General features: G+C 44.0%; 1 protein-coding gene across 1 annotated transcript in view; it reads right to left on the bottom strand.

The window, feature by feature from the left end:
* Positions 1–21,864, bottom strand: part of PRIM2 (DNA primase subunit 2) — a 271,941-nt gene that overhangs the window by 234,302 nt on the left and 15,775 nt on the right. Inside the window, exon 5 of the mRNA XM_065401622.1 lies at positions 17,775–17,895. Within this exon, the coding sequence (XP_065257694.1) occupies positions 17,775–17,895 (121 nt within the window). The remainder of the gene's footprint in view (positions 1–17,774; positions 17,896–21,864) is intronic.

Genomic DNA, 21,864 nt, shown 5'->3' with positions numbered 1-21,864 from the left:
ACTGGCAGGCCCATGTCTCCACTTCTTTGGGGTGGAATCCCACAATCCAATCACTTTCCACCTGGGTGTCCACTTTACACCTCACTGGTTGCCAACTGTTACTTGGAAGATCCAACTTGGACCCTGCCAGAGTTCTCCTTATGGAGCCTCTGGTCAGTAATATCATGCTATGACACAGAAGCAGTTTCTCCAAACAAAAGTATGATTTATTATGCCCAAATGGTACACAAAGCTTAGAGAAGTAGATTTTAGAACAACAAAAAGGACTTGTATGCATATTGTCTTATCTACGCTTGGCATTTCCCCTCACGCCCATAGACAGACATGACTTTGCCTTGATGTCCCCATTCTCTCTGGGCACTGAGTTACCGCTACCTTATGAAGACCCTGATTCTCAGTCAGCCTATCTGTGTGTCAGCCTCATGGCCTAATGACACTTTAACCTCTTCCTTTTCTGCCATGGTCACCATTTTAATCCATCAGGGTCTTCTGATTTCTGGCTTAGCCTTGGGAAGAGAAAGACATCTTAGTCTGGATGGTGCCAGCTAGGTAGCTGCTTCCCCAAATTGATGTCTTAACTCTTTTGAAGCTGGGTACCTGAAAGTCTGTCTTATCTATGGGCTGGTCTACACTACACAGTTAGGTCAACATAAAGCACCTTCTGTTGACCTAATTATGTCAGTGTCTACGCTACAGCCTTCCTACCACTGATGTAAGTGCCCTATTACACCGAAATAACTACTCCATCTCCAAGAGAGGCATAAGGCTTATGTTGGTATAGATAGGGCAACACAGTGTCTGTGTAGACACTGTCTCTTACATCGGCTTTCTTGTCAATATCACGGCAGGAGCCTGGCTGGGAGCTGGGATGAGAAGCCCTGGCAGCTTCCCCCCACTCTCGGCAGGGAACACGGGGGTAAGGAAAAGCCATGGGCAGCTTCTCCCCACCTGCTCCTGGAAGAGAACAGGGGGAGGGGTGGGGGTAACAGTCCACTGGGAGCCTAGGAACCTGTGGGGAAGCCAGGCTTCTGGCAGGGAGCTGCCAGCAGAGCTGAGAGAGCGAGCTCTCAGCTCCCCAAACTGTCCCTCTTAGGTCAGTGGAAGCACTCCTGGTTAGGACGCGCACCAATCAACCCAAGGAGGGTAGTGTGAACATGCACCATCGCAGTAATTACTGCAGTGGCTGTAAGTCGACTTAATATAGGTTGACTTACATTTGTAGTGTAGACATACCCTATGTCAGTAGCAAGACCTCAGTTCAGTTTGATTTAAACAGAAGAATATGCTAGAATATTCAGATCTTGCTGCAAGTGAGAGACATTTCCACAACTGAAGCCCAGCACCAAGTGTCATTTCTCTGCAAAATAGTTTACTTTTTACACTGCTTTCATAGATCCTCCACATAACATGGCACTTATTTTGAGATTCAGACTTTCCCAGTTTAAAATACAAACTTAATCTGAAAATTCTAAACTGTTATTCTCGCAGACGATAAATACTCACTTTATTTCCCTTGAAATAGCTTACAATCTATGTTAGCTTCTTTTTCTGCCAGAAACTGTCAGACACCATAATTGCTCATTTCTAGTAAGATTTTAATGCTTTAATCTCCAAAATTAAATCTCACAACTGCACACCTGTGTTTGGATATTCCCTTTGATGGGCCCCGTCACTTTAAATGTCAGCATTTATTCCACGTCTCTTGAGTGCTGCTTAAGAACTAGCTGTACTCATCTTGTGGCAGACTTTGCATGTAGATTTTGTAATGTGTTTTTCAGAGCTATAAATTACAAGCCACATTTAAAATGTTCTGTTTTTTTAATATAAATTTGGTTGGTATTAACCCTTTAAAAAAAGAGAGCGACTCCTCTTAGGGATATAAAGTGTAGAACTAGTCAAAAGTACAATAGAAAAGATCTGTATATTTCTAGGACAAGGAGTTTAGAAATATACCACTGAGATTCTCCTTAACTGCCATGTTAGATAACTGAAGTATCCAATACATGGGGAAAGCTTTTTTAATGTTACTTAATTAAAAACACTTTCTACTCACATAAGTAACTTTAGAGATTGAAAAAAAAATTATCTAAATATGTCTTCTTAGCAGACACCACCACTCCTTCTTATTTCAAAGGCAACGTATAGTTTTGGTACATTATACTACATTCTAACCAAACCTATGGCGCTTAGAAGCTCTTGTGGGTCACTGGTTTCCCACATCTCACACTGCTCAGGAGATCCATGAGGTCCTTGGCTTCACCTGCCTCTCTGTGCAAAGCTTGCAGGTGCCACAAGGTTCCCTGTTCCCTTTGCCTTGCACTGCCTGGCAGACCTTAGGCTGGAACCACATAGATCACATTTCTTTTCCATTTTTCCTTCCCCCTGTACACAGAGATTTTATAAAGTTATCATAATGTGGGCACTTTATAAAGTACTTTTCACTATATTAAACAATAGTGCTGATTTTTATAAAGTTTTATTTTGTTATCCTATGCACCAGATTTTAATATTTACTGTATGTAAAGCTTGAAGTTTTACAATCCTGCTATTTTTAGCTAGATGGACTCAAAGAAGTCTAAGAATACTGAGTAAAGTTTTAAAGTGTCATTTTAAGTACTCATAACTTAAAAATGGTTTACCAAATGCCTTCACTTTCTAAAAAGTACCAGCATAGCCTGAAAGTAACTAAAAAAGATTTTCCTATGCAAATTTATAGGGGGAGTACATATAAGGTTTATATAGGGAATATACCCTGGTTGCAATCTTAACTACAACACTGCTATGGAGTGGCTCCATAATTAAAACTAATTATTAAATGACCTGTAACTCAAACTGTTTGACCAATTCTCTTTATTCTTTCCTGAAGGAACAACTGCATGCCATTATATAATGAAATCCTTTCCTACAAACAGAAAACCTACTTGATAATATCACTGCAAAGCTAGGATTAGATGTCTGGTCTTTTAGTTCAAAAAAAGATATATGCCTTGACCAGCTGAACAAAAAGAAAACCTAGGTCAGAAAAAGACACATGTTCATCTAAAGATGTAACCCGCTAACGGGCACACTGCTCACACGCCAGTAGTAGAAAGCACAGTATCTGGCAAGATCAGTGATATAAATTCTTGCTTTCTGTGTGTGTATTTAAACATAAAAAAGTGCAAGACTCCATTTTCCTCAGCTACCAAGGTCGCTCTTCCATGTTTCTCTTTAGATCATCTGTCACTGTGCCTTCATCAGCAGCCCTTACAACAGTTTTTTGTTTAGAAAAATTAGGCTATGTATGTACAGCAGAGTTTTCCATAGGAGTTTGCTTCTGTAAAGAAAAAGTATTTTGTTTTTACTCTAGATCCTTGGTTTCTGCATATACTGCCGTAAGATCTCCCTAACACGAGTTTACAAGGAAGTTTCCCCATCTAACCAAAGAAAATAAAAGAAAGAACAGCACACCAATAGAAAAAGGAAGCATATTCACATACTACAAATGGTTTCACACTGCAGTTAACCCCCTTCTCTACTCCTTACCTCACCAGGGTGTGCAGGGATAAATACATTAAAGACTATGAGGTGCTCAGATACTACAGAGATGGGGACCATATAAAAACTTAACACAGATAGATTCAGTCAGGCCTAGCCACTCCTGCTCAAGGATCTTCAAAAAACAAAAGTACACCTCTACCTCGATATAACGCTGCCCTCGGAAGCCAAAAAAAATCTTACCGCGTTATAGGTGAAACCACATTATATCGAACTTGCTTTGATCCACCGGAGTGCGCAGCCCCGCCCCCCCGGAGCACTGCTTTACCGCATTATATACGAATTCGTGTTATATCGGGTCACGTTATATCGGGGTAGAGGTGTAGTAGTACCAAATGGCAAAGTCCTAAAAGGTTACTTTTCTCCATTCATCTTCTCCTATTTAATTAGATGGGGCAGAATATACTCCTTCACAAACACACTAGAACTATTTACATTAGACAAAACAACCATTAATACCTTTACTCAATGGCAAACTATTTTCAGCAAATATAATCTATGTAAAATCTTATCAAAAGTTCTAACTACATAGAAAATGCAAAGGGGGTAAATTATTCTTACATTAAAGGCTAACAAAGAATGTTAGACAAGTCAAAATTTCAATAAGGGTGATTTTTAAATGACCTGTAAACCAGTTTAATCAACTGGTCTGCAAACTTTGCAGATATATTCTTATTTGCTTTAAAATAAAACTGTTAAGTTTCAAGATAAATCAGTTTTTACTAATCAAAATTATAATGGGGGCTAAAAGAGGGCTCATAAAGACATCTATTTGCAACCGTAGATAGAGATAGTGAAAATGTATTATGTAAAGTACGTTTAAAAGTCTCCAAGGCCATTATTCCAACACTAAAATGTTTATTTTTTCACCCATGTCTAGAAGTATAAAACATGCTGATTTATCTTAATCTAAACATACAGGCAATTAACTGATTATTGTTCACATGATTGAGAGTCTCAAGCAAGACGAATATATACTGATCTTGTTATACATATAGGCACAACAGATTTTTGGTTTTGGGGCGCTTTTTTTTGGTATGCTTAAGAATTTGACTGCATTACAAAAAACTTACTCAGGTGAAGGTTTTGTTTCGTTGGGGTTTTTTTTATTGTTTTTTGCTGAATTTGTACTTTTCTAATTAAAAAAGCCCAGTACCAGGCTCCTATGAAAAGTATTTCAACTCAGAGGAAAGACAGTATGATTTCTATTGTCCCAAAGGGATTCAAAAAAAAAAAAAATCAAAGCAAGCAGGCATGTCATTGTCAAAGGCTTTAAACTGCAGCCTCTCAGAAATTGTTTACCAGGCTGTCTGCTGTTGACCTTTTCCTAAAAAAAGTCTAACTGAATAGAAGCATTAGTACACTTCTAGTTAACCTTTACTATTCACTTGTACAGTAGCATAACCAAGATCTCCGCCACCCAAATATTTATTTAACCCATACCCTCACACATATGCCTCTTGAGAATGATTACAAAAGAAAGTTCCATTGTCTTATTTAATAGTTTTTACCCCACAGCAGACTCAAAGATAAAGGGTTTACAAGAAAGAGTAGGTGTGCATTATGTTAGCTCTCAAAGGCTCCTATCAGGATTAGGGCTCCATCATGTGAAATGATGTTCAAAAAGACAGTCCCTGCTCAGCGAGCTTAACATTTGGGGCTTGGCTACACTTGCAAGTTAGAGCGCATTAAAGCAGCCGCAAGCACCCTAACTCCCGACCCGTCCACACTGGCAAGGCACTTAGAGCTCCTGGACTCTGCAGCTGGAGCGCTCCTGGTAATCCACCTCCATGAGAAGCATAACGCTTGTTGCGCCTCGACTGAAATGCCCCAGGGTCAGTGTGAACGAGGTGTTGCATTACTGCGCTCTGATCGGCCGCCGGAAACGTCCCATACTCCCCTTAAGTCAAGTGGCCACTCTTGCCATTGTTTTGGAATCGGCTGTAGAAATGGAGATATCCCCTTTTAAAGCTCCGTTTCGGACAGCCAGCATGCTTATCTGCTCCAGGACAAAGCAACCATTATTGTGGAATGCTGCTGTTGTGAGTGTGTGAGAGAGAGGCGGGGGGGGGGCGGTCTGAACTTACAAGACAGCATGCTGACACACTCTCAGCACCCGAAAAACCCACTCTCTCTCCCCCTACATACACACAACACACTCCCTGTCACACTCCATCCCACCCCCCGCATTTGAAAAGCACGTTGCAGCCACTTGAACGCTGGGATAGCTACCACAATGCAGTGCTCTTTGTGGAGTTGCAAGAGCTGCTAATGTGGCCATGCCAGCGACCTTCCAGCTGAGAGTGTAAACACTCAGCAGCGTTTTCCTTGCTGCAGTCTCCGAAGGCTGGTTTAACTCCCTGCGCTCTATATCTGCAAGTGTAGCCTTGCCCTTAGGTATACACGGCGCAAACAACAAAGGTAGAGAAATCAGGACAAGAGGATGAGGGTACAAAAAGCAGTCACAAAGGCCTGGTCTACACTACGACTTTAATTCGGATTTAGCTGCCTTAATTCGAATTAACGCTTGACCCGTCCACACAACGAAGTCATTTAATTCGAATTAAAGGGCCCTTTAATTCGATTTCTGTACTCCTCCTCGACGAGAGGAGTAGCGTCAAAATCGGTATTGTTAATCCGAATTAAGGTTAGTGTGGCCGCAATTCGATGTTATTGGCCTCCAGGAGCTATCCCACAGTGCACCATTGTGACCGCTCTGGCCAGCAATCTGAACTCGCATGCACTGGCCAGGTGGACAGGAAAAGCCCCGGGAACATTTGAATTTCATTTCCTGTTTGCACAGCGTGGAGAGCACAGGTGACCACAGAGAGCTCATCAGCACAGGTAACCATGCAGGCTGATAATCGAAAAAGAGCACCAGCATGGACCGTACAGGAGGTACTGGATTTGATCTCTATATGGGGAGAGGATTCAGTGCTAGCAGAACTGCGTTCGAAAAGACGAAATGCCAAAACTTATGAAAAAATTTCCAAGGGCATGATGGAGAGAGGCCACAATAGGGACACAGATCAGTGCCGCGTGAAAGTCAAGGAGCTCAGACAAGCCTATCAAAAAGCAAAGGAGGCAAACGGTCGCTCCGGGTCAGAGCCGCGGACATGCCGCTTCTACGCTGAGCTAAATGCATTTCTAGGGGGGGCCGCCACCACTACCCCACCTCTGACTGTGGATTCCGAGATGGGGATAATCTCATCAGGTACACCTGATGATTCCGTGGAAGGGGAAGAGGAGGAGGAGAAGGACGAGCTGGCAGAGAGCACCCAGCTCTCCGTTCTCCCCAACAGCCAGGATCTGTTTCTCACCCTGACTGAAGTACCCTCCCAAGCCTCCCAAGCCAGCACCCAAGACCATGACCCCATGGAAGGGACCTCAGGTGAGTTTACCTTTTAAAATATAAAACATGTTTTAAAAGCAAGCATTTTTAATGATTAATTTGCCCTGAGCACTTGGGATGCATTCGCAGCCAGTACAGCTACTGGAAAAGTCTGTTAACATGTCTGGGGATGGAGCGGAAATCCTCCAGGGACATCTCCATGAAGCTCTCCTGGAGGTACTCCAAAAGCCTTGCCACAAGGTTTCTGGGCAGTGCAGCCTTATTCCGTCCTCCATGGTAGGAAACTTGACCACGCCATGCTAGTAGCAAGTAATCTGGTATCATTGCCTGACAGAGCCTGGCAGCGTATGGTCCCGGTGTTTGCTGGCATTCAAGCAACATCCGTTCTTTATCTTGCTGTGTAATCCTCAGGAGAGTGATATCGCTTAGGGTAACCTGGTTGAAATAAGGGAATTTAATTAAGGGGACAGAGGTGGCCGTTCCTACTGGGCTGTTTGCCTGTGGCTGAAAAGAAATCCTTCCCTGCATTTAGCCAAGTGCAAAGGGGGGGGGGGGGGGGAGGATTGGCCCAGAGCTTTTCGCGTTTTGCTAGCAGGGATCTTCCCTGATACCAGCCACGCGGTGGGGGGAGGGAGAAAGCACTCATCCCAGAGAATTCATGGCGGGTGGGGGGGGGGTGTTAGTTTGGTTCCTGCAGGGATCTTCCCTGATACCAGCCACGCGGTGGGGGGAGGGAGAAAGCACTCATCCCAGAGAATTCATGGCGGGTGGGGGGGGTGGTGTTAGTTTGGTTCCTGCAGGGATCTTCCCTGATACCAGCCACGCGGTGGGGGGAGGGAGAAAGCACTCATCCCAGAGAATTCATGGCGGGTGGGGGGGTGTTAACCTTCAGCAGCAGAAAACAAGCTAACAGGAAAACTGCAGCACAACGGGCTTTGCTTGGTATGTGGGAAAGCAGGGCGCAGAAGCCTAAAGACAGTGGCTTACCATGGCAGCATGCAAGGTGAATTCTGTTGCCCGGACCTGCGTCTGTGATCTCTAGCAGCAAAGCCACAGGCACTCAATATTAAGAGGCAAAATGCGACCTTGCACAGAAATCACATGTGCTATGTAATGTGAATAGTATACACCGTGAAAGAGTATAAGCATTGTTCTGAAAAATGTATCTTTTAAAAAAATTCTCTCTTTTTTTCACTCCCTCCAGCAGGTGCAAATGTTTCAAGCCTCCCTACTCCTTCCCGAAGGCTATCCCAGATAAGGCGTCGTAAAAAAAAGACGAGAGAAGAGATGTTTGCCGAAATCATGCAATCCACTAGGAGTGAAAGAGCTCATCTGAATGAGTGGAAGGAGACGGTTTGCAAGTATAGGAAAGAAGCCAGTGACCGTGAGGACATGAGGGACCAACGTGAGGACAGGAGAGACGCTCGAGATGAGAGGTGGCGGCAGGAAGATCAGAGGAGTCGGGAAGCAACGCTGGGGCTGCTGCGTGAGCAAACAGACATGCTCCGGCGTCTGGTGGAGCTTCAGGAACGGCTGCTGGAGAACAGAGTGCCGCTACAGCCCCTGTATAACCCCCCTACCTCCTCACCATGTTCCATAGCCTCCTCACCCAGACGTTTAAGAACACGGGGGGGGAGGCTCCGTACACCCTCCCATTCCACCCCAGTGGACAGCCCAAGCAAAAGGCTGCCATATTTTTAACCTTTTTTTACTGGGCTTTTCTTTCCCGCTGATCCTCCTCCCAAACCCCACTCAGGTTCTCTCCCTCTTTTTATAATCAATTAATAAAGAATAAATGATTTTTAAACAATGGTGACTTTATTTCCTTTGAAAGCAAGCTGGGGGAAGGGGGAGGTTGGGTTCCTTACAGAGAATGAGTCAATAAAGGGGGCGGGTTTTCAGGAAGGATAAACAAGCATAAATTTCACACTGTAGCCTGGCCAGTCATGAAACTGGTTTTCAAAGCTTCCCTAATGCGCAGCGCTTCATCGTGTGCTCTTCTAATCACCCTGGTGTCTGGCTGCGAGTAATCAGCAGCCAGGCGATTTGCCTCAGCCTCCCACCCTGCCATAAAGGTCTCCCCCTTGCTCTCACAGAGATTGTGAAGCACACAGCAAGCAGTAATAACAATGGGGATATTGGTTTGGCTGAGGTCTGAGCGAGTCAATAAGGATCGCCAGCGACCTTTTAAACGGCCAAATGCACATTCTACCACCATTCTGCACTTGCTCAGCCTGTCGTTGAACAACTCCTGACTCCTGTCCAGGCTGCCAGTGTATGGCTTCATGAGCCATGGCATTAAGGGGTAGGCTGGGTCCCCAAGAATAACAATTGGCATTTCAACATCCCCCACGGTTATTTTCTGGTCCGGAAAGTAAGTCCCTTGCTGCAGCCGTTTAAACAGATTGGTGTTCCTGAATACGCGAGCGTCATGAACCCTCCCCGGCCAGCCCACATGGATGTTGGTGAAACGTCCCTTGTGATCCACAAGTGCTTGCAGCACCATTGAGAAGTACCCCTTGCGGTTTATGTACTGGGTACCCTGGTGCTCCGGTGCCAAGATAGGAATATGGGTTCCATCTATCGCCCCACCACAGTTAGGGAATCCCATTGCAGCAAAGCCATCCACTATGACCTGCACATTTCCCAGAGTCACTACCTTTCGTAGCAGCACCTCCGTGATTGCTTTGGCTACTTGCATCACAGCAGCCCCCACAGTAGATTTGCCCACTCCAAATTGATTCCCGACTGACCGGTAGCTGTCTGGCGTTGCAAGCTTCCACAGGGCTATCGCCACTCGCTTCTCAACTGTGAGGGCTGCTCTCATCTTGGTATTCTGGCGCTTCAGGGCAGGGGAAAGCAAGTCACAAAGTTCCATGAAAGTGCCCTTACGCATGCGAAAGTTTCTCAGCCACTGGGAATCGTCCCACACCTGCAACACTATGCGGTCCCACCAGTCTGTGCTTGTTTCCCGGGCCCAGAATCGGCGTTCCAAGCCTATAACCTGGCCCATTAACATCATAATCTCCAAAGCACCGGGGCCCGCGGTCTCAGAGAATTCTGTGTCCGTGTCCATGTCCTCATCACGCTGGTCGCTGCGCTGCAATCGCCGCCTCCTCCTCCTCGCCTCTTTTTTCTGGTCCTGGGTAAGCATAAACTCCACGAGAACGCGCGAGGTGTTTATAATGTTCAAGACTGCGTTCTGGAGCACAACGGGATCCATGCTTGCTGCGGAATGGAGTCTGCAGAGTTCACTCAGGAAAAAAGGCGCGAAATGGTTGTCTGCCGTTGCTTTCAGGGAGGGAGGGGGAGGCTGTACCCAGAACTACCTGCGACAATGTTTTTTGCCCCATCATGCACTGGGGTCTCAACCCAGAATTCCAAGGGGGGTGGAGACTGCGGGAACTATGGGATAGCTATGGAAAAGCTACCCATAATGCAACGCTCTGGAAATCGATGCTACTACGGTAGCTTGGACGCACACCACCGAATTAATGGAGCCTAGTGTGGCCGAATACATTCGAATTTATAAAATCGGTTTCCTAAATTCGAATTATATAAATTCGGATTAATCCTGTAGTGTAGACATAGATATTCTATCTTCTACTGTACATGACTTGTGGTTCAAAAATAGATACAAGTTGTAAAATATATCTAAATATTCCTCCTATTTTTATCCTTTAGAAAACTGCTTTCTCTACCAACCCATTAAAACAGAATTCATGGCCATTTCCAGCCTTGCAAAAAGTCATTCAAAAGTCCTTTCTCCCACAAACACATTGGTATCAAACATGATAAACCTACAATAATTATGTAGATATGTATTCAACAAAATATTTAAAAATCAATACTTTTATAAATTATATTTTAATACAGGGATGCACTGCTTACTTAAAGAGGACATTGATCATTGGTAATCCTAGGGAAGTCAGCCTTGACATGCATGATGAATAAATGTTTTCAGTCCAAGTCATCATCAGTTGTTGTTTCCATCTAGTGCACCACGGCCAGACACGCTGCCACCAGAGGTGAAAGTAGAAATAGGGACTTACCGGTACGGGGCTGGGTTGGAGCCGGCTCTGGCCCCTGGAAGGGATGGGGCCTCGGGCGGAAGGGGCAGGGATTGGGGGGGGTCAGAGCCAGCCCCAGCCCACCCTGCACCGGTAAGTGCCCTTCCCCTCCCCCTCCCCCGCAGGGGTAGCAGCGGCAGCCAGGGGCTCCGGCAGCAGTTTAAAGGGCCCAGGGCAGTAGAGGCAGCGAGAGCCCCGGCCCTTTAAATAGCCCCCGGAGCCCCACTGCCGCTACCCCAGGGCTCCAGCAGCGGGGCTCTGGCGGCAATTTAAAGGGCCTGGGGCTCCCGAGCCCCAGGCCCTTTAAATTGCCGCCTGGGGAAGCCAGGCCGCCCCAGTACAGTGCACCGGTTCTTACCGGTACGCCGTACCGGGGCATACCAGCTTACTTTCACCTCTGGCTGTCACACTGCTTCTCATTCACACCACTTTTGCACATTTCCATAAGAGGCAAGGATGCTGAACAAACATTTACAAGGTGCTGGGCATTTGTTCAGCTGAAGGATTGATTTGGGACCACGTGGTATTTCACAAAACACAGGTGTGATCAGTCCATCCTCCAAGACCCATCCATGCCCAAGCAGAGAGGGAAGTTCTGTATGTACTCAATCATTGAGAGACATTCCATTGTGTGATAATTTGCCCTCTTGGTAGCAGGTATAAATGCACTCCTTGGTGGTGGCAATTTTTCACCATTTGTCTGCTTCTTGGAAAAACATCCACTAACATAACTCTGCAAGTGTCATAATGCTGGCCTTTAAATGGTAAGCTCGGCATATGAATGCAACCAGTGCATTCATGACCTCATCAGTGACTGTCTGTCTCAGCCATTTCAAGTACCTTCAGAGCATGAAGAGTCTTCAGCTGTGTTCTCTGTCACCTGTGCACTTGCATGGCCATCCAGGAGAAATTCAAATACCGCCCAGCTGATTAGCAGAGCCAGAAGCATGTGTTCAGGTGCACCTCCCCGCACATTGCTCGGTCCTGCAGCTGCTTCCAGGACCCTCCTACTGGCTGTGCGGGGGAGGAGGGGGAAGGAGAGTGCTAATTTCAGGGTGTCCCCCTTGCTTCACCCCTGTACCCCATCTCTGCAGAGGGGGGGGGTCACAGCCTGGCTCAGGACTCAGAGCTGCTGCGGTGAACAGTGAGTGAGTGCCTGTCTTAAAGAGACAGCACACTGTTTTTGAGATTTCCTCAGCAGCCAACTCACACAATCTCTGTCTCTCTCTCTCTCTCTCTCACACACACACACACACACACACACACACACACACACACACACACACACACACACACACACACACACACGGAGTCTCTTTCACTCTCTCCTCCCAACACATACTTGTATTATTATTGTTGTTACTTCTTGGTATTTCCTGCAATGCACATATATACTCTGTAATTTTATTCTTTCAAAGTGAGTTATTTTAGTGTTTTGACTGTTCATAATTTTTATTTCTCTTACTACCCAAAGAATTAAATTTAAATGTGAGTTCTAAAATGCCTAACCTGTCCTGGCTGGAGTAATTATCCCTATGGTAACTTTTTAAAAATATATATATCATCTAGGTTTTTTGTTTCTATTAATGGTGCACATCCACACATACTTCGGTGCACATAACAAAATTTATTCCGCACATGGATGGAAAAAATTAGAGGGAACATTGATTCAGCCTCTGAAGACCAAATGATTTCCAGTATAATTTGGTCTTTCCAGCCAATCTTCCAGTAGTGTCACATCCTGACAGGGCAAGAAAACTTGGCGGTGTGAAGGCTGGCCTGAGTGATAGGAATATACAATAGTTATGCTCCCCAGCAACAGGCACAAAACCAGAATCTTGCTGAAGACCTGGGTAGCATCTCACAGAGAGCACTAGAACATCTGTGTCTTGGGCAAAAATCTAGAGTGTAGTAGCACCTCTTACTCTGACATGGAAGGTATGCAAGATAATTTTACTGTTAGCCTCTTCATAGGAACTATGAAAAAACTCCACTGAACAATGCAAGGCAACAGCTTCATTACACCATGTGACAATCAAATTTTTCTAGCCATTCTTCACCTGCTGGAGTGTTTTTCCTGCAAGATACACAGTTAACTCGTCCTTCATGAGAGTATGAGACAGTAGCTTTTTCACTGCAACTTTGGAGATGTTTGTGGAGTTTATGCATTTGTATTGAGCAAGTGCAATACCAGGAAGTCTCTTGATTCTGGTAATATTTTTAACTGATTCCTCTACACAGGTGTCAAACACAAGGTGGACTTTGTCATAGATCCAGTATTTTCTCTGTAACCTCACAATGAAGCGCTCAGCCAAATCTCAGAAGGTGTTAACAGTTTCTGGTTTGTTGAGAGCTTGTCAGTAGGAGCTGGCTTAGGAAGACCATGCAAGATGTGCATTAGTTTGCTTGCTTTTTGCCTGGCACATATGCATTATTCCAGGAGTGGCCAACCTGAGCCTGAGGAGGAGCCAGAATTTACCAATGTACATTGCCAAAGAGCCACAGTAACACATCAGTAGCCCCCCCATCAGCTATCCTCCCGCCGCCAGTGTCTCCCACCCGCCAGCAGCACCGCTGATCAGCACCTAACCCTCCATCCCTGCGTCTCCCGTCCGTCACGATCAGCTGTTTTGTGGTGTGCAGGAGGCTCCGGGGGGGGGGCAGAGAGGAGGAGCAAGGGTGCGGAAGACTCAGGGGAAGGGGAAGGGGCTTGGGGGAAGGAGTGGAGTGGGGCTGGGGAAGAGCCAGGGTTTGATCAGTGAGCACCCTGTAGCACATTGGAAAGTTGGCGCCTGTAGCTCCAGCCCCGGAGTTGGCACCTATGCAAGGAGCCGCATATTAACCTCTGAAGAGCCGCACGTGGCTCCGGAGCCACAGATTTGCCTCCCCTGCATTATTCCCATCACATTAGAATATTAATCATAGTACCATGGAGAACTATGCTAGACTATGGGAAAGAACAAGATCAACAGCACACAGATCTGGACACAACCAGAAGACATGCAAAAAACAACCCATATGCAGTTAGCGCTGTACTAGTCACTGCCACCTTCACTCTAACTTTCTTCTTTGCATTAGAGCACAGCTTCAGTCTGTTTTTCTTGATTGGAGACCATAAATTGATGGAGCCTTGGATTTTAAAGGCTTTGGATTTAAATTCTTTGGATTTTAAAGGCTTCCTACAAGTCATGACCCAAAGTATTCACTTGACTGACATCTTTAGCTATCACATCACTGAAGACTCCTTTTTATCATATTAATGAGCTCTGGTCTATCATAAGCAAATGGGATGTAATGCGAGTGAGCTCATCCGTAGCTTTAAAATTGCCCCTTCTTGTTCTGCACATGATCTGATAACACAGTACTGTCAGTCAAGAGCCACAATATAACTTTATGTGGGTTGAATGTTTACTTATACTGTTACACAGGCATGTCAAATAAATATTGATCTTCACATTTTTTTTAAATATCTATCTAAATAATTGTTCTAGGTTTAACATGTTTGGTACCACTGTGTTTGTGGGTAAAAGGGCTTTTCAAATGATACCCAACTGAATGCATTTTCAACAAAATTATCAATATTTCCACCAACCGGAGGACCTGGGAGCCAGGGTATGGGTCCCCAGCCACGCTGCAAAGGGGGACACCACTGAAATTGTAAGTCCATAGATTTTTATGAATCAAATGATATTTCTCCTTATCTTTCTATCATTAACTTGCCCACAGAATTCCACATGCTCCCAGACTGCAAGCAGAGTAAAGACATGCCAGAACCTTAGCATATATACCCTACAGGGCTCACTACATGCCCAAGCAGTGCCTCCCACATCTACATTGCTATTTTTAGCTGTGTAGCGTGCTGCTGCCTCCCTTCTACCGGAACCCTTTCCTTGCCACAGTGAAAGGCCCCAGCAGAGGGGAAAGGCTCTGGTAGTGAGAGAAGTAGCGGCACACTACACTGCTGCTTGAGCCTTTCCCCACTGAGGCTTTCTCAACACATGAGCTATGCACCGCAGTATGGATGCAGCCTGCTTTTCACTGTGATATGTAGCTACATGTACCCTACATGCGCTGCCAGTGTAGACAAGACCCAAGATGTCCAATAATCAGTGCTTAAGTTCTGTGACAGTTATTCTTTATCTTTCTCTACATTAAAGCTACCTAAGAGCATGGAAAACTTTTCAGAATAAGTTGCTGTGTATCCAATGGGCCCATGTATGCTGTGGCATACTGAACCTAAGTTACACTGCAAGACTTCTGGATCCTGCAGCACTCTGGTGTGGCAGCGTGGATAGTCTGCTGAAGCTTAATTTTAAAATGTCGATTTTTTTAAATGAAATAGGATTGTATGTTTCAATTTCACTGCAGTGATCCATGTTATACACTGATAATAAATTCCATTTTACACTGCCCCCACATTTCCAGTTTTTAATATGCCAATTATTTTTGACAACACAGCTGCACTATAGAAATTGTCTGGGGCAAAGCTAGGAGGTTTTTGGCACCGGGGGATGCACAGGAAATAGTTTAGAATTGTGGAATAGAAATATTAAATGGATGTTTCTACTAAAATAGTCAAAAGTGAAATATCTAACAAGGCTGGTACTCAAATTGTCATCTTTAAATTTCAGTTAAAAACTCATTAAGACAAATAGAACAGTTCACAACACAGAGCTATTTTATTATGCTCTCTGCAGACTCAAACACAACAATGCTTTGGTTTATGGAGTTAACAGTTTCAATGTTTTCACCACCACCATAAGCATTAGAAACTTTCTAAATGCAAGCTTGGATTCCAGTTCTAGAGCAAGGGGGATTCGATGGTCATGAAATAACAGAATCCACAGAGTTTTATATACCCCTTTTTTATTTTTATTTTCCAGTGGGCATGCTGGGGGGGAGGGGGGAGGAGGTGGAAGAGTGCACTTTTTTTGGGGGGGAGAGGGGGTACTCAGGAAGTACAATAATAATAAATCGTTTTGTCATAGTTCCTAGTTTAACTGCATCTCTGACCCCTTCACGGTCTCCTTGAGAGCACTCCACTTAGGTTTCAAGCCACCAGATGTCACCTTTCTCAAGGCAGAATCCTGTGATTCTCTCCTTCTGGACCAGGGTCTCAGGCTGTAGTCCCAACCAATTTACTGTTATCACATCAGCATCTTTGACTTCAGCTCAGCACCCGCAGTTCTGTTCTCTCAGGGGCAATGACAGGGTTAACCAGTGACCAACTAGCTTTCGTAAAGAAAAGTACTATTTCTTCAGAACAAAGGCATTATAGGTTCGCAGGTTCAGCCAATCGCAGCTCCCACTGGCCGCGGTTTGCCATTCCAGGCCAATGGGGGCTGCGGGAAGCGGCAGGGGCCGAGGGATGTGCTGGCCACTGCTTCCCACAGCCCCCATTGGCCTGGAATGGCAAACCGTGGCTAGTGGGAGCTGCGATCAGCCGAACCTGCGGACGCTGCAGGTAAACAAACCATCCTGGCCCGCCAGCGGATTTCCCTGATGGGCCATGTGCCAAAGGTTGCCGATCCCTGGAATAGATGGTCCAGCTATGGAATAAGTTCTATTCTATATAGGTTTGTAGCTCACTCATCTCCACAGCTGCAATAAATATCCCATTAGTTATCTTTTAAATACTGTGAACACAGTTACATTTTGAATCTTTTCAGAATCTTCTCAATTTTTGAATTCACTGAGTAGTACATTGTACAAGTCTCCAGAGCACACTGACTGTATCTTGAATGCTCCAGAAAGAAACAGACACCTCAGAAACAACTGGCTCTGTTGTCTCAGCAGCAGGCTGGAATACACTCTACTAACAATAGTTATGAAGAGACAAAATTCTGTACTCTCTTAAAGAATATTCACCAATTCCAGCCAATAGTCTGAAGAGGACGGAGCCTCACGGTGTATGTCCTATGTTAGGATCAAATGACCAAGTCAGCTCCAAAAAATTATTGATACTCCCATCATGGTCCCTACAAAACGCATTTATACAAATCAACAGTTTCTCTTTAATATCCTCAGTCTATGATTCAGCATTTCTGACGTACATTTACAAAAAGAGAAACAGCCTGGTATAAGCCAGATCTCCACTGAAGGACAACTGAAAGGTATATACACAAGTCCCATTTGGAGACTATAGCCAACCTTCCAAATCTCTAGCTGTATAACAATACCACTACTTTCCTCCTAAAAGTTCTTTGTGAACAATGACAGGTTTCAGAGTAGCAGCCGTGTTAGTCTGTATCCGCAAAAAGAACAGGAATACTTGTGGTACCTTAGAGACTAACAAATTTATTTGAACATAAGCTTTCGTGGGCTACAGCCCACTTCTTTGGATGCATAGAATGGAACATATATTGAGGAGATATATATACACATACAGAGAGCATGAAAAGATGGGAGTTGTCTTACCATATGTTCCATTCTATGCATCCGAAGAAGTGGGCTGTAGCCCACGAAAGCTTATGCTCAAATAAATTTCTTAGTCTCTAAGGTGCCACAAGTACTCCTGTTCTTTTTGTGAACAATGTTCTCTCAATAACAGTACTATAGCCTTTGTTACAAATGAGATTTAAAGTGATATTCCATTTGTGATCCAGTCAAGCACAAAACTACAATACAATGCATAAAGAATTGTCATTTTATGGCACATATTGCCTAGTTTCAGAAGTTCTGAGAACTTTTATTTCCTTTATAAGAGTTTATAACTTTTACAATAGAACATTTAAACATCAATGAAAAAGTTCTAGAAAATGTTAGAGTAAGATACATTGCAGAACAACCAAAAAACTACAAAACAATGTACTTACAGCTCCATATGACAAATTAACATATTTCAGGAATTTCTCGACCAAATCACCATTTAGCTCGTTAAACCGATATCGAAAAAGGTCCATTTCTTGTTGAATGAACCATCGTCTGAGATCCTCACTGGAGAAAAAAAAAAAAAAAAAAAAAATCAGATACAACTAATGCACTATGTTTAAGACTAAATATAGACAGGACCATCAATGTGATACTATTAATGCAAGATACACTCAGCCTCACCCTTCTAAAAACAATGTTCTGCAGGTGTCAAGATAGGTCTTTTATTCTTACAGGGAAAAGGGGGGTTATCTATGGTTTGAAATAACAAGATTAACTAACCGTATATTATAGAGTTTTGTATTTACAGCGGAACTAAAATCCATCGGCTTTAATGGTCAAAAGATCCCTTTCAGACTCCAAATTAGCATAACATTAGCATGTGGACAAGGGGTTTCCAGTGGATATAGTGTACTTAGATTTTCAGAAAGCCTTTGACAAGGTCCCTCACCAAAGGCTCTTAAGCAAAGTAAACTGTCATGAGATAAGAGGGAAGGTCCTCTCATGGATCAGTATCTGGTTAAAGGATAGGAAACAAAGGTAGGAATAAATAGTCAGTTTTTAGAACGGAGAGAGGTAAATAGTGGTGTCCCACAGGGGTCTGTACTGGGACTAGTATTATTCAACACATTCATAAATGATCTGGAAAAAGGGGTAAACAGTGAGGTGGCAAAATTTGAAGAGGATACAAAACTACTCAAGATAGTGAAGTCCAAAGCAGACTGTGAAGAGCTACAAAAGGATCTCACAAAACTGGGTGACTGGGCAACAAAATGGCAGATGAAATTCAATGTTGATAAATGCAAAGTAATGCACATTGGAAAACAATCCCAACTATACATACAAAATGATGGGGTCTAAATTAGCTGTTACCACTCAAGAAAGAGATCTTGGAGTCATTGTTGATAGTTCTCTGTAAACATCCACTCAATGTGCAGCAGCAGTCAAAAAAGCTAACAGAATGTTGGGAATCATTAAGAAAGGGATAGATAATAAGATAGTAAATATCATATTGCTTCTATATAAATCCATGGTACGCCCACATCTTGAATACTGCATGCAGATGTGGTCGCCCCATCTCAAAAAAGACATATTGGAATTGGAAAAGGTTCAGAAAAGGGCAACAAAAATGATTAGGGGTATGGAACAGCTTCTGTATGAGGAGAAATTAATAAGATTGGGACTTTTCAGCGTGGAAAAGAGACGACTAAGGGGGGATATGATAGAGGTCTATAAAATCATGACTGGTATGGAGAAAGAGTAAATAAGGAAGTTTTACTTACCCCTTCACATAACACAAGAACAAGGGGTCACCAAATGAAATTAATAGGCAGCAGGTTTAAAACAGACAAAAGGAAGTTTTTCTTTACACAATGCACAGTCAACCTGTGGAACTCTTTGCCAGAGGATGTTGTGAAGGCCAAGACTATAACAGAGTTAAAAAAAGAACTAGATAAATTCATGGAGGATAGGTCCATCAATGGCTATTAGCCAGGATGGGAAGGGATGGTGTCCTAACCTCTGCTTGCCAGAAGCTGGGAATGGGCAGCAGGTGATGGATCACTTGATGATTACCTGTTCTATTCATTCCCTCTGGGGCACCTAGCATTGGTCACTGTTGAAAGACAGGATACTGGGCAGGATGGACCTTTGAGCTGACCCAGTATGGCCATTCTTATGTAACTCTTCCGATAATATACCTCGATTTCAGTAAAGCGTTTGATACGGTACCGCATGAGGAATTATTGGTTAAATTGGAAAAGATGGGGATCGATATGAAAATCCAGAGGTGGATAAAGAACTGGTTAAAGGGTAGACTGCAGCGGGTAGTACTGAAAGGTGAACTGTCAGGTTGGAGGGAGGTCACCAGTGGGGTTCCGCAAGGTTCGGTTTTGGGTCCGATTTTATTTAATCTATTTATTACTGACCTCGGAACCGAATGTAGGAGTGGGCTGATAAAGTTTGCGGATGACACAAAGTTGGGAGGTATTGCCAATTCGGAGAAGGATCGGGATATCCTGCAGGGAGACTTGGATGACCTTGTAAATTGGAGTAATAGTAATAGGATGAAATTTAATAGTGAGAAGTGTAAGATGATGCATTTAGGGATGACTAACAAGAATTTTAGTTATAAGCTGGGGACGCATCGGTTGGAAGTAACGGAGGAGGAGAAGGACCTCGGAGTCCTGGTTGACCGCAGGATGACTATGAGTCGGCAATGTGACGTGGCTGTGAAAAAAGCTAATGCGATCTTGGGATGCATTAGGCGAGGTATTTCTAGTAGGGACAAGGAGGTGCTGCTTCCGTTATACAAGGCGCTGGTGAGACCTCATTTGGAGTACTGTGTGCAGTTCTGGTCTCCTATGTTTAAAAAGGATGAACTCAAACTGGAACGGGTACAGAGAAGGGCCACTAGGATGATCCGAGGAATGGAAAACCTTTCCTATGAAAGGAGACTCGAGGAGCTCAGTTTGTTTAGCCTAACCAAAAGAAGGCTGAGGGGAGATATGATTGCTCTCTTTAAATATATCAGAGGGATAAATACCAGGGAGGGAGAGGAATTATTTCAGCTCAGTACCAATGTGGACACGAGAACAAATGGATATAAACTGGCCGTGGGGAAGTTTAGGCTTGAAATCAAACGACGGTTTCTAACCGTCAGAGGGGTGAAATTTTGGAACAGCCTTCCGAGGGAAACGGTGGGGGCAAAAGACCTCTCTGGCTTCAAGATTAGGCTAGATAAGTTTATGGAGGGAATGGTTTGATGGGATAACATGATTTTAGTCAATTAGGCAATAACGTGCCATCGCTGGTAAAATGAGGGTCCGGCTGGAGAATCTTGCCTGTATGCTCGGGGTTCTACTGATCGCCATATTTGGGGTCGGGAAGGAATTTTCCTCCAGGGTAGATTGGCAGAGGCCCTGGAGGTTTTTCGCCTTCCTCCGCAGCATGGGACAGGGGTCGCAAGCTGGAGGATTCTCTGCGACTTGAAGTCTTTAAATCACGATCTGGAGACTTCAACAGCTGAGTTAAGGGAAAGTGGGTGGGTCAGCTTTTGTGGCCTGCATCATGCGGGAGGTCAGACTAGATGACCATAATGGTCCCTTCTGACCTTAAAGTCTATGAGTCTATAACATGTGAATTTCTAAGGTAATTTGTTTAGAAAAAAATAATTTAATTTTTGCAGAGAAAACATTTTAAAGGTTCCTTTTTGAAATTTACTCACTTCTTCGGATTCCTCTAGTTGGACAACAGTCTCCGCAAACTCCAAATATATATGTATACACACCCGGTGTCTACAGCTTGGCTGGGCTCTGGGCTACCCAGAATGGACTATGCTTCAGCCTTCAGTTCTCTATACTATCCTAAGGGATTTCCTATGCTATTTCATTTCTAGTTAATGAATAAATCCTACTGTTTGACAACACTATGTGATTGTCACTGCACATGCTTGGTGAGGTGCATTAATCCCTGAAGAGGGTACAAGTCTCCATCAGGCATCTGTCTCAGCTGGACTCCCTGAACAGAGCTCACGGTGTGAAGGAGGAGTGCTGAAGGCCCGGTATAAGGAAATGGTTAAACCGCATAACTTACCCTGGAGGAACAGTGAGATATCTAGGGCAGTGGTTCTCAACCAGGGGTACATGTACCCCTAGGGGTACTCAGAGGTCTTCTAGGGGGTACATCAACTCGAGATATTTGCCTAGTTTTACAACAGGCTACATAAAAAGCACTAGCAAAGTCAGTGCAAACTAAAATGTCATACAGACGACTTATTTATATTGCTTTATATACACTGAAATGTAAATACAATATTTATATTCCAATTGATTTATTTTATAATTATATGGTAAAAATGAGAAAGTAAACAATTTTTCAGTAATAGTGGGCTGTGACACTTTTGTATTTTTATGTCTGATTTTGTAAGCAAGTAGTTTTTAAGTGAGTTAAAACGGGGGGGGGGGGTACACAAGACAAATCAGACTCCTAAAGGGGTACAGTAGTCTGGAAAGATTGAGAATCACTACTCTAGCG

Source organism: Emys orbicularis, chromosome 3, assembly GCF_028017835.1.
Source record: "Emys orbicularis isolate rEmyOrb1 chromosome 3, rEmyOrb1.hap1, whole genome shotgun sequence".
NCBI lineage: Eukaryota > Metazoa > Chordata > Testudines > Emydidae > Emys > Emys orbicularis.
This window is presented reverse-complemented; position numbering and strand designations above follow the sequence as displayed.